A 13,053-nucleotide genomic window follows, 5' to 3' on the forward strand; every position below is an offset into this window, starting at 1 on the left:
ATAACATTATTCCATTGATAGATACTTCTGGAATATAACACAATAGAATAGAAATCTAATATCCAGAGGAGAAATTTGTTTTGCTACCAAAAGCAGACATGAGACAAGTTGTATGTATTCTGTTCATTATTCAGGTCATTATTATTATATTATTATTATTATTACTGTACCAATATGGCTCATAAACAATTCATGAAGCCATTTAATCAAAAGTGCTTATATATTAGAAAAAAAAAACACATATCATAAACCAGACTGTTAACTGACTTCACCTTTAATCCCTAGTGCAAAAGACCTGGAAGATGATTTAGTTGTAGCTTTACATGAGGTCTTCATAGTTTTGAATAGCTGTCTGGGTATTGTCAATTAGTTGCCAGTGGTCTGAAAACACAGTTACATCTCAAACTGGGCACTACTAAAACACCCAAATTCATTTGACCCATCTTTTAGGACAATAAATAAACAAATATTGTATTTGCATATATATATCAAAAGCAACTGATTAAATGTAGCTTTTTTGACAGCCATTCAGCAAAGTAATTAACCATTAATTAATCATTTGCTCTGAAGTTTAATTAAAGTTTAAATTCACTTTTCAAAGCGGTCATGTGAGTCACATCTCCTCATTAGATATACCTCGCGCGTAAAGAGGCAGCGAAAAATGTGTCTGAGTTGGACTGGGGTAGGCGGCACAACGCGGTCGCTGTGTACTATTTCACATCATTATCGTCTCACTTTGCCGCCCCACCTATCGGTGGAGACCCTGCCAGCAAAAAAAAAAAAAAAAGATTCGCAACTGTAGATGATTTATAATATGAGTGGTTTTTGTCCCTTACAGGCCCTTTTAAGGGGACTCTGTGTTCCTGAGTGAATATCCGCAAGAAGGCAGACAGTCATAAATAAGACAGGGCAGTTATGGAAGAAGGAGTCCAAAATGTTCCCACTTTAAATGGCTCAGCATCACACACAGAGTGTCTCTTAATGGGATAAAGTTATATGGAAAAGCATTTTTTATTAAAAAAGGAGTTCATCTATGTACAGTGAAGAGGGGAATGTAGTGCGTAATAACCCATTAGATTATCCTGTCACACAAAAAATACAGAAATACACACTTTCAAGCCCCTTAAATGTTTTTTTGAAGCGCAAAAATCCCTCCACCTCATAAACAAGGTGTTGTCCCATTTATTTCTGTTCTGAAGTGGAGCTCTTCTTTGTCGCTCATTTAAAAATAAACCCGAAGAACACACTTCCATTAGCTTCCTGTCTGTACTGGGCACATTTATTGGACATGGTCTGTAAAGCACAAACACAGGACTTTAGCTGAAATTGTAATTTTGTACCACAGACAAAAAAAAATGAGCACCTTAATCCCCTGCCAAGGCAAGGCCCCACAAACTTTATCCTGGTGTGCAGACATAGAACGATCAATACAACACAATAGACACCGCAGGAGAATTTCAAATCAGAGTAACAATGGACGTTTGCTTTTAGGTTATACGTTCATTTTACCTGGGTCTGACAGTAAGAGGGAACTGAGCCGCAATTACAAATGTACACACGTTGGTGGTTATGTCCAGTCACTCACCTGTGCGGATGTCATGGCTGATGCCCTCCACAGAGATGGTAGCATTGGCGATGCCCCGCCCTTGCACATCTCTTACTACACCTTTGATTCCACGGTGTACCTGGACATAAGAAATAGTAATCAGCACCCTGGGATCTTAGCACACACGCAGTGCTGCTAAACAACACTGCATGATTCTGATTGTTTAATCATTCAAATGAATCTTTCAGCTTCTGTGTCTCAACCCTTTCAGCTCACTGTAGCCAAATTCCCCGTCTCATTGGATAATCACGCATGTAATCTGACTAATGAACTGTATGTCTATAGATGTATACATCACTCTTTGCTGTATGATTAGCAACATTTTATTTTCTTATAACACTTTCGGATAAATACATTGTGATAAACATAGTGGTCCACTGGGGTTGGTGTCTTGTGCCTCCATTAAACCAATCACAGTGATTTGATGGAGGCACAAGAGTTCAAAATGCCTGCTCTCAGCTTTAAATTCAGAAATGCACTTTCCACGGTAAATTTTATAATGGCACTGAAGTGTACGGTGAATGAAAGGGGAAACATTATAATACAATTGGACTTGAAATCAAGGGTCTCTGACTATGGCTGGTATCAAAAGCATAACACTAGCAGCAATTTCAGCAGGCCTTATTTTTAAAAGGAAAAAAATGGCTGACAGCTGAAAGCTACAGGGGGAAACATGATAGAACTGGGAGGCGTGGTGATGTAAGTATTCTTACAGTTCTTACAGTATTCAGCATTAGGCAAATGAGGGCTGTCCTCATTCAAAACAAGAAGGCAGCAGTGACAGCAATATGAACAACAGATTGTGACCAGTCGAGCAGCGGAGCGGCCCTTAAGAACTATGAGCGGCTAATCTTAGCACTCCACTCAGAATTCAGAATTGTGATCCTCATTTCCACTGGACTCGGTTATCCATTGAACACAGCTTCTTTGCCTGCAGACATGACAGTTACATGGCTAACCTAATCGAGATCCTAGATATTTCTTCAAGCAAGAATGTGAAACAGAGAATGCCACTTAGTCTGGTGCCCTTTGGCTACACCTACAAATGTCCATGATCTCACAAAAATCATTGGTGAGTCTTGTGTATTCAGTCATCTTGGGGCCATGTCTCCCCCCTTCTTGCATCAATTAGAATTAAGCAACTGTGTTTATTATCATCTGGAGACTGAAATAAAGGTAATGGATTGAGTATAATTTATAAATGAATAAACAGACCATTAACTTGCCAAAGCTATCAGTAGGTGAGTAAACAACGCAGAGAAAAGTATCTTGTCAGTCTTTTCCCTGCAAGGTCATGAAGCTGTGGAATTGACCTGCTCACACATGTTAGTGAAGGTGTTCATCCAAAAGAATCTCAGCTGGCAGACCACCTGGACTGCTACAGACAACCATAAAATTTAGATAAGATGAAAGATAAAGATAAAATGAATCAAACCATTCAAAAATTATAAAATATTGACATTGATTTTTAGTATGGCATGTCATGAAATGCTATCACCGTAAGCCTTGCGTCTTACACTGCTTCTGTGGCTCGTCAAACTCCAAACATACGTACGAGTGAATAATCGTTCGGTAAATCTGCATCCCATATGCAGCACAATCTCTATCACACCTTTCAGTGCCAGGATGTCTGCTTTGTACCAACCACGCAGTGAATGCCGCTCTGAACAGGGCTGTTTTCTTTCATTTTGTCACTAAAACGCCTGGCGCCGGCCAAAATTCTCCCGCACGCATTGTCCTTTTTATATCCGTGCCGTCTGTAATTATTCTGACCATTCTTTGTGCGAAATGATTGTCAAGAATATCTAAAGAAACAGTAATGTTGAAAAACTCAACAATAAAATTTATTCCGGTTAGAAAGCAAAGTATTTGTTTTATACTTTGCTTTCTCTTTGCTGAAAACAAAGTTTGTTTCAACTACTGTTCTGAAACAATGTCAAAAACATTTCCTATTAAATGCAACCGCACTGAAACTTTTCCAGCAGAAAAATAACACCACAAAACAAAATGCTCTTTTTGTACCCTAGATTAATATGTCTAGATGTACGGCTGAGATATAAAATGGTGTGCCCAACCAAACTCTGGGATTTATCTTATCACAGAAGAGACCTGGGTGTCTGTACTGTAATACCCCACAGAAGTAAAGGCATGATGAAGACAAAGGTAAGAATACCAGTTCAGAATCCTGATTTTCCCTCTCCAAAAAAACTCCACAATGGTGCATGTTATTCAGTGTTATTCAGGTGCTGTTTATTTCCCGTTATTTAACCATAGTAGGTCAAAGGTCTCAGTCAGACTGTTGCAGTAACAATCTGATGAGTCAAAGTGGTTAGAGAATGCAAGGGATTGAGTAGCCAATGGGATAAAAGGAATCTGAATAAGTCGATTGTTGTAGTGAATCAGTTTTGTGAGAATTTGACTACGAGTATAACTGAGTATAACACGCATATTCTGAGGGAATAAAATTAAATTCACAGACTCGATTGTTTACTCAATGCACTGAACACATGTGTGTGTACGTGTGTGACTGAGTGCCCCTGTGCATTTGTGTTTGGCAGAGAGAGCTCCTCTCTACCTGCTCCATGAAGACGAGAAGGGACTCGCGGTTGTTTTCCCACTCTTCCGGAAGCTCGCTCTCATGAGGGAATTTGTCACAGCCTACATACATGGACAGCTCAAAGCAGTTGGTGTGCAAGTAGCTGAAGTCATTCATACCTGTCAAAGCAAAGCAATGTATGCGATGGCCGGCCTTATTAAGACATCACGCTGAGATCCCAAATGGACTCCTCTTTCTTTAAGTTGCTATAAAAAGAATGTATGTCTAGAGAACAAAAGGTAATTTGCTCCCCTCCCCCAACCCAGTGGTTCCTATACACCACATCACCTTGAGACATTTTAACTCCTGAGATACAGTCATTTGGCTTAAAATTGTTTGCCTGCCATTTGTATTCATTTTGCAGTGCAGAAAGTACTGTGCTGACCGATGAATAATTCATGAAAAGAAACACGCGGTTGAACAAGACCTGAAGTTAAACTGAGGACACTGTGACATCTGAGAAGGCAGGCCTTGTATAAAGTGCAATGAGAGGTCACGGTAGGTGGAAGTATGCAAGAATCAGACAAAAAATGTAAATGCGGCGTATGACAGAGAATATCATAGAAAGCATCATAGAGCATCACGCTAGGAGAGAGAAAGAAAGAAATCAAGGGTGACGCAACAGAGTGAGAGTGAGAGAGAGAGACAGAGATGGAAAGAGAGTGAAAGCACGTCAGGGAGAAAATGACAGGCATGCCAATAAAGCACGATTGAATTGAACTGAATTGAACTGAACTGAGAGAGTGAGCATAAGAGACGAAAGTAAACAGAGAAAGAGAGAGACAGAGAGAGAGAGAGATAATGAGAGAGAGAGAGAGAGAGAGAGAGAGAGCACTGAGGAGGAGACTGACTGCCAGGGGCCGTGTGCCAGGATGCCCCGTTGATGGTGCCGTCCTCCTTGGCGAAGTCCTCGGTGTGGCAGACGCGGCGGCCGGCAGCGGTCATCAGCCGGTGCGTGGAGGCGTAGGAGAAGGCCAGCCAGCGGAAGACGTGGTCGTCGGGGGTGGGGCTCTGCTCTCGGGTCCTCCCCGGGACGCGCGTCATGTCGTAGGGAAAGGTCACCACCAGCTCCCCGCCCTGCAGGTTCCCTCCCAGCACAAACGGGTTCTTCTCCATCCAGGCTATTAGAGCCCGCGTTTCCATAGCAACCTGCCCGGGCAAGCGAAACCAGCAGCTTCGTAGTCGGACTTGTGCCACCCCACCCCAAAGCAAATTTACAACATTGAAAATGCTGTTGAAGTTAGATTTATTTATTTATTTTTAAACAAGTTGGCATTGGGGCCAAACCTTTTTTCCAAACACAGAAAGGCCGTTTAGTGAGCTATAAATGTTTCAATGACCATAACAGTTCCATCATTCATTTAAAAAAAAACTGGTGTTTGGCTTCCTTTGAAAAAAATGTGCTTCAGCCAAACAGCAGATGTTCAGAATCGACCAGTTCTTTTTGCTTTCATTGATACGTGTGCTCCCAATAATTGGAAAATTGGAGCATGTTAGCCCATTTCGCCTTACGGGTGACATTTCCTAAAAACCCATTCATTGTTTAAATGCTATCCTACACACTGGGGGAAATGAATGCAATTTTCACATCTTCCTGCGATAGTGTTGACGACTGGTGGTTCTGCCTGGCACAAAACAAAGCTGTGTTTTATGCAGCTGTGCTGCTATTTATGTGAGTGTGTGAGTCACTGTCAGTGTGGAGTAACCGAGGAAACCCAGCTCTTGGGGACAATTTTTCTATGGACACACAGATTTAGAAAACACGCAATTTTCCAGTAGAATGTACGACTGTTATGGCCATCAATCCAACATTTACAAAACCAGCTGTATTCATTCTTTTTTACTAGCAATTTACATGAATTGTTTGCTGATTACAAGGATGCCTCAAGACCAACTTGAAGTTCTACGAAACATGCCAATTTACTTAAGTATTACTAATGTATTTATTTTAAATTTAAAATATCCTAGCACTTAATATTCGCTACTGTCTCGTTCCACTCTGCTGTCTCGAAGCTGAGCTCTACAATCTTTTGAGCTGGAGGACTTCACAGCTCCTGAGCTGGACTGCAAGCGTTTGATTGACCAGAGAAGTCCTATTTCATGATGAGAGAAGGTGCCAACCTGTTCCCTGAAACTACCTTTCTGGAAGATACTGTGGCCAATTGTGCATCGCCCCATGGAATTCCTGGCCAGAGTCAGTACTGGCAATGTCCGGGCTCAGTTTCAGACCACGAGGCACATCACTGCTTAAGGACTAATTGTTTTTTAGCCGAATAGCTTATTGCACCATTCTGAACACTTTGAGACTGGGTTCTTCCCAACATATTTTTGTCTAAATACAAACAATTAGAGAGACCAACAGACTTATATTAGCAACAGCTTTGGCTTTGCAATGACTTTTAAGTGACACTTTCTGGAGTTTTATAAAAGTATTATTTTGGTTTTAGAGGCCCAGTTGGAAATAACTCCAACTGAAAATGAAATAAAAAGTTTTTATTGAAGAATAATTAGGTAAGACATAAAACCTCTGGAGGCATAACTCTCTGTACAAGTTGCTTTGTAGTTGCTTGAAGTGTTTTTTTATTTTTTTTATTTTATTTTAATGGCTTTAGGCCACAAATGCCCTGATAACTGACATTGTAAAGATGTGAATAATTTTGGAAGGCACTGTATATGTAGAATTACTGTAGAATAAGTCTGTCGCACACCTAGCTACTATTATGTAGAAGAGTTCACATGGACAATGCAGAGTAATTAAAAATGTGTTATGACCAACTGTGACATACCAACTTACGTATAAGTGAAAAGGCTTCTGCATTCATGGAAAAAATACACCCAGGATGTTGATATGTTACAGTCTGCCTTTATTTAATAATCCTGGTGTCGTGCAAAGATTAATAAATATCCAGAAGCATGAAATCAACCAGATATTCAGACTGACCGTGGCATTTTTCATCTGGTACCATTCTGGGATGGGCACGTGATGGTTGAGGACTTTCCGAGGGACCCACTTCTTGGCCTCGGCCTCCCAGAGGATGGAGTTGAGGTCAGGGAAGTTGTGGTGGATGTCAAGGCCATCCTCGCTCCAACGACCCAGAGACCACCCTGCCAGCTCAGAGCCCTGGAGGTCATGTCATGATTTCAGACAGGCTCTACGTATGAAACTAAACAAATTACAGTACCACCTAATAAGCTTTAAAATCATCAAAACGTAAACTTTAAAAGCCATGGCTTCATATGTATGTGCAATTTAGAATAACTGGAAATTACATAAAATGTTCATTAGCATTCGAAACGTTTCAATTACATAAGATACTATGGGAAGAAACAAAGAATCTTAGATCACAAAAATATATATCCAGCATAACAAAACTAGACTTTCCAGCATAAAAGAAGCAACAGCAGAGCAGAATGAAAAAAATCTAATTAGAGCTCTTTAATCCTTTAAAGAGTAGGTTTTTTGGAACGTTTTTTTTCAAAATTTCAAGACAGTGTTCTAGATGGTGTGATTGTGACATCAGCATTAGAAAGTTCAGTTGAGAACAGTCTAACCGCATACAGTATTTGTGATCTTACACCTTAAAGGGTTAAAATGGTCCATTTCCCCTTTGAGCAGGACTGTTTGTTAGGGACAGTAAGTAAGGGTCACTGGGGTCCTGCAGACCTACCACTTCAAAGGCCTTCTCATAGCCATCAGGGTTGATGGAGGGCACCAGGTGTATCCGGGTCTCCTCTACCAGGTGCCGTATCCGTGGGTTGCCGGACAGGTACTCTTGACACATGAACTGCGTCAGCAGCAGTAGCAGCTCTCGCCCCAGAACCTCGTTGCCATGGGAACCGGCGGTGTAGCGGAACTCCGGCTCACCTGGGCGGATGAAATTCAGATCCTTCCAGAACAGCACGCGAACACGCCTCTTCTCCAATCATGATCACAATAACAACTGTGAAATAAATCCGCTTCATACCCTTCCCAACAACGTCAACACTTACAAGCAAAATAGTAATATATTCTATTTTAATGAAGATGCAGTGTAATTAATCCAATTACCGTCCTTTTTTTGACAAAATGGCTGTGCTTAACAGTTAATCAGTAATCAGCCTCCTGGGTGTCTCTTACCCAATTCATGCTCTCCAGGATTGTCAGAGATCTCAATCGCGTAGAGTTTCAGACCATTGTGGCTTTTTCCAATGTTGTAGATCCTCGTGATGTTCGGACACATTTCATTCACCACCTTCATCAGCTGTAAGAGATGGAAATAGGATAGTCCCACCATTGTCAGTCAAGCACGTAGAATACTAAGTTTCTCCATGGCCAACAGCAGTAAAAATGTTGCGTAAGACATAGCATTAACTAACTTTTATGTGAAATACAATGTGTTATTTCACTGTGTGAAATCACACATTGTAACTGGGACTGGTTCTTTACTGAGAGATGGCGTTCCTCCACATTACTTATTTCTGTACAGAATGTGCTGCTTGAATTCAATTCAATCCCCTAATCTTCATTAATTATAACTATTGCACTGGCACCGTTCCTGTTCATTTTTCATTTTCATTTGTTTCTGCTTCTCCTCCACACTGCACAGCTGATGTAGCTGGCACAGGCAGATCACAGGCACCCAATCAGTTAGAGGACTCGCTAATGCTAAATGAGGTAAGGGAAACCCTGTCAACTGAAACCCTTTCTCACTGGGTGTCTCTGAGGCCAATTATGCAATGCCCCACTGGGCTCCTGACATGGTCCAGGGTACTGCACTCATACTGAGTGTATGACAGAATTTATCAGATTTAAGCCTCCACTACAACCCCCATTATAATCACCGAGTCAAAAGCAGGACAAAAAAAAATGATTTGTTTAATGTTTAATGATTGTGATAAAACAAGGCCTCAACATGACTTGGGTATTTAACATTATTTCAAAATATTAATTATTGATTACACATCATACAAAAAACTTCAAATTCCAGTTGAAAGCTACCAGCCTTCTGTAAAAGTCATAATTTCACCTAAGTATAATAATGTTACGCAATGCTGTGGGGATGCTGAGTAATAAAAACAACAGAAGTTACAACTTGACTGACTCTGTATTGAATCAGTGAGTAAGGAAGCTCTATTTTAGAGCATTTTATTACAAGCAGGGATGTTGGATAAATTGGTACAGGATGGTAACTTATTGCTGAAATACATTTTTAATACATTTGACAATCAAACCAAATAATGAATCCTGTGTGAATGAGAAGAAATAAAAAAAGGAGTAACTCACTGTAATCTGTTCTGTCAAACAATGCTATTTATAATAAAAATCAATGCTTTCCATGATATGCTTGCTGCCTCAGAAACAATCACTAAATAAAGATTTTATTTTAATTAATTCCTTTGGAACCTAAATTTAATTTAGCAAACAATGATCTGTTTCGACTAAAAAGCAAAGAGAAAAAAGGATCTGCCTGTCACTCACTGACTCATCTGTCATCTGTCATGTATATCAGCCAGGCATTCTTGCAGACCAAAACTATAAGAGCCAGATTTACATACATAAAATGTGCAGTGCAAAATGTGGCCTGACAAAGATATGTTGGTGCATATGCAGTCCACAGCTTGACTGGGCATGCCACATATACAATATTGAAAGTTTTGCTCTTCTGTAGAGTTTCCGACAGAAATTACCACGAAGTGTTTGTCATATTTTAAACTGGATTACGGTGAGTGTTTTTAATGGGTTATTGTATACACGACAAACCTACACATAAGACAATACGTAAAATTCTCTTCAGATGGTAAGGTGAAAAATAACAGGGCCAGGTCACTGTACATTAAATAATTTAGGAAACATTGGGTAGCATTGCATTGGAATTGAGCTTGATTAATTTGTTTGAGGTAATACAGCCAATATTGTTTGTTGTAACTTGGCCTCATTTTGATATCAATGTTTTTAATAGCATGCCTAGATTTAGCAAGTGTTAATTAGTGACTTATAGGCAGTGCTTTGTATATGTGAGTGAATTGGCAATGTGTTTGTTGAGATTGACTTATTTACTTAGTAAATTGTCTTATTTACCAAGGCTACAGTTAATTACACAATCAGCGAATGGATCTGCCTACTAATGGCATTTTGCATATGAAGTAGAGTTTAAAACATGCAGATGTGGGGAAATCGATGTATCTTCTAGTGTGACGTAAGAGCGTATCGAAATGCGAATTGTCATATTCCAGCTGTGGCTGCAATTGTTGATTGAAATGATCCAGATGTAAGATAGTGTAATTGTGCAAGGCTAGACTATTGGTGGGATGGAGTGGGAATGTTGTGTGGGAGGTTCTAGGTCATCTTTTATTTCTCCCAGAAGATTAATTATGGCTGAATTCTTTGACACAGAAGTTGCAGATGTTACTTATTCCATGCTTTCTCTTTTTTTGGCAATTTGTCTTTCCCTGTTTATAGTGCTTTCCATAATGTTTCTGCAGTTTTGGATAGTAATTACAAGACAGTCTCAAATGTCACAATGGGCCTCATACACAAAACATGAGAACAATCATACTTGATCATTAACTGGGTGTAAGAACATTTCCAGGAACATTTCAGCATTCATCTTTTTTCTAATCTGTATTTGTTCATGGCTGTTTCCATATGAAAATCACATGAACAGGATTGCACATAAAATTTACAAACAGCCAGCATTCATCATCTCATACACCTGGGATATGCACAAAAAAGGTCTGCACATGTGTAATGAATCTCATATTGTTTTTGTCAGAACATTTTTAAGAACAAAAGTAAGAATAATTTCAGAAAGGTTTAGTGAATGAGGCCCAATGTAACTATATTGCAGACTCAAACCATGCGATGTATTCTACACTGTAAGTCATTTTTGGAAATGGCACTCTATTTTACAGTATACTGGGCAATATGATGCTGTAAAAAAATTTTACTGCTGGCAATGCATCATGGGTAACCATTTCATATACATGGCATGGGATACAGTACTATTGGTTGTATCGTGAAGCCATTCACAGAAAATGTTTCAACTGAAAAATTGAGCAATGAAGAAAAACAAAAGCTTATAGGGCAGAATAAGTGTTCCTCAAAGGTTCAAAACAACTGGTGGACCAGACAGAAAGTCCAGAATAAAGCAGGACCCCTGTATCCCTATGTGGCATCTTTCATCAGAGAATATTCAGACTTTGATTGGCAAAAGTTGCCTACTAGTGGCAACAGCCACTTTTTGAAAATTCAAACACTTAACAGCAGCTACAGTTGCTCCTGCCCATTGGCTGATGCAAAGCAAATGGGCTTGGTTAGTAGTTGGATGGGAGACCGCCTGGATAACTAAGTTTCATAAGCTTGGGTGAGCCTACAAACCCCCACTATTAGGGTCAAACATTCAAGAGCAGCGAGTACAGAAGCTGATATGCTGTGTTTAACAGCATCATCATTATCCACAAGTGCAACCTACAGAGCAAATAAATCATTGGCCTCTTTCCTTGAGTCCATCCAACTTTCGCAATCACTGCCAGAAACAGCACAGTTCTAGCCCGACATTAAAAACAGCAGACCCTTCACTGAACAGGAAGGATTTTCACATCTCCTACAAATCAAAACACTGACAGGATGATTTGTTTAGGGTGGGTGCCAAAGATATATTTTATTTTTTCTTTTCACAATTTTCTTTTCATTTTTTTCCTATAGTTGGCTCAGTAGTATACTGTGTGTGGTATTGTAACTGCGGTGAATGTACACAGAAGATTCACTTACACAGGAAGCTGAGATCGCGGAGGTAAATAGGGTCAGGTCAGCTCTGTCCCAATCAGAGTTTTGAAATGGGGGATGTTATGTCACTGATGTACCTTCTACATAGAGTACCCTTTTCAGGACTTTTTGATGGAAGTCAAGCAGATAAGTTTGCACACCAAGATTCTAAACTCAGACCCTTGGATTAAAAGATGTTCACTGTAGTGCATTTTATATGAGTACATTACAGGTATAGTGAATTGTATAGTCACACTGTGTAGTAAAGTATAGTCTCATTCTTATACTTGCCAATAATCATCTGTCTGTAACAACAAGATTAATGTTTTATTGTACAATTAATACCTGGTGTGAGGTAACAGGCAATATGCAAGCTAATGTTTGTAAAATATTTCTACAGTAAAGAACAGATGCAGACTGCTTTGCAGAATGGTTCTTTAAACCTGTGAGACAAGTCTGAAATGTAAAGGTGTAACCAATACCATGTTACACAAACTACCTATACCATATAGAAACATAAACTGATGAGAACATACTTTTTCTTTTCATAGTACTGTCCATGTGTAATAGACATAGTTCTGTCCATAACAGGCACTCAATATGAAGTAAATCATTAAAATAGTTGCTTTTCAATATGGATAAACCATAGCATACTTACAGAAAACAACAACCATGGAACTTATTGTGCAATATTAAAAGTTGTGAAGATTAATGTGGTCTGCGTATTCAGAATTGCAATTGTGCCCAATACTGTACAGACAATTTTTTTTTTTTTTTTAATCCACCCCAGTGTGGTCCACAAATTTTCCAGATCTATATACAAGACTTTGCTGGTTTGAGTCCAATTATTCCAGTTCTGCAGAGCAGATTTCTGGCTTTTGCTATTGGTCCATTGCCCAGGCACACAGCATGGGCCTCAGAAGTCATGTCGGCATTCCCTTCAGGTTCGTTAGCATTTTCGAGACTTCTGGATCAAAAACATGGAAATGATTGGCGTTTTCCCAATTCCTTCAAAATAATTTATGACATTGGGCATTTGTTTGCAAATGAAAAAAAAGCTCTTCACCTATTTTAATCTAAAAAAATTTATTGTAATTTTGAAAAACA

General features: G+C 39.5%; 1 protein-coding gene across 1 annotated transcript in view; it reads right to left on the minus strand.

The window, feature by feature from the left end:
• The window catches only part of LOC135247352 (inactive carboxypeptidase-like protein X2), a 42,153-nt gene that overhangs the window by 2,617 nt on the left and 26,483 nt on the right, over positions 1–13,053 (minus strand). Inside the window, exons 8-13 of the mRNA XM_064320692.1 lie at positions 8,320–8,443; positions 7,871–8,067; positions 7,144–7,323; positions 5,054–5,351; positions 4,182–4,321; positions 1,586–1,685 (exon numbers count right to left, since the gene is read on the minus strand). Coding sequence (XP_064176762.1) covers positions 1,586–1,685; positions 4,182–4,321; positions 5,054–5,351; positions 7,144–7,323; positions 7,871–8,067; positions 8,320–8,443 — 1,039 coding nt within the window. The remainder of the gene's footprint in view (positions 1–1,585; positions 1,686–4,181; positions 4,322–5,053; positions 5,352–7,143; positions 7,324–7,870; positions 8,068–8,319; positions 8,444–13,053) is intronic.

The sequence above is a fragment of the Anguilla rostrata genome, chromosome 2 (genome assembly GCF_018555375.3).
Source record: "Anguilla rostrata isolate EN2019 chromosome 2, ASM1855537v3, whole genome shotgun sequence".
NCBI lineage: Eukaryota > Metazoa > Chordata > Actinopteri > Anguilliformes > Anguillidae > Anguilla > Anguilla rostrata.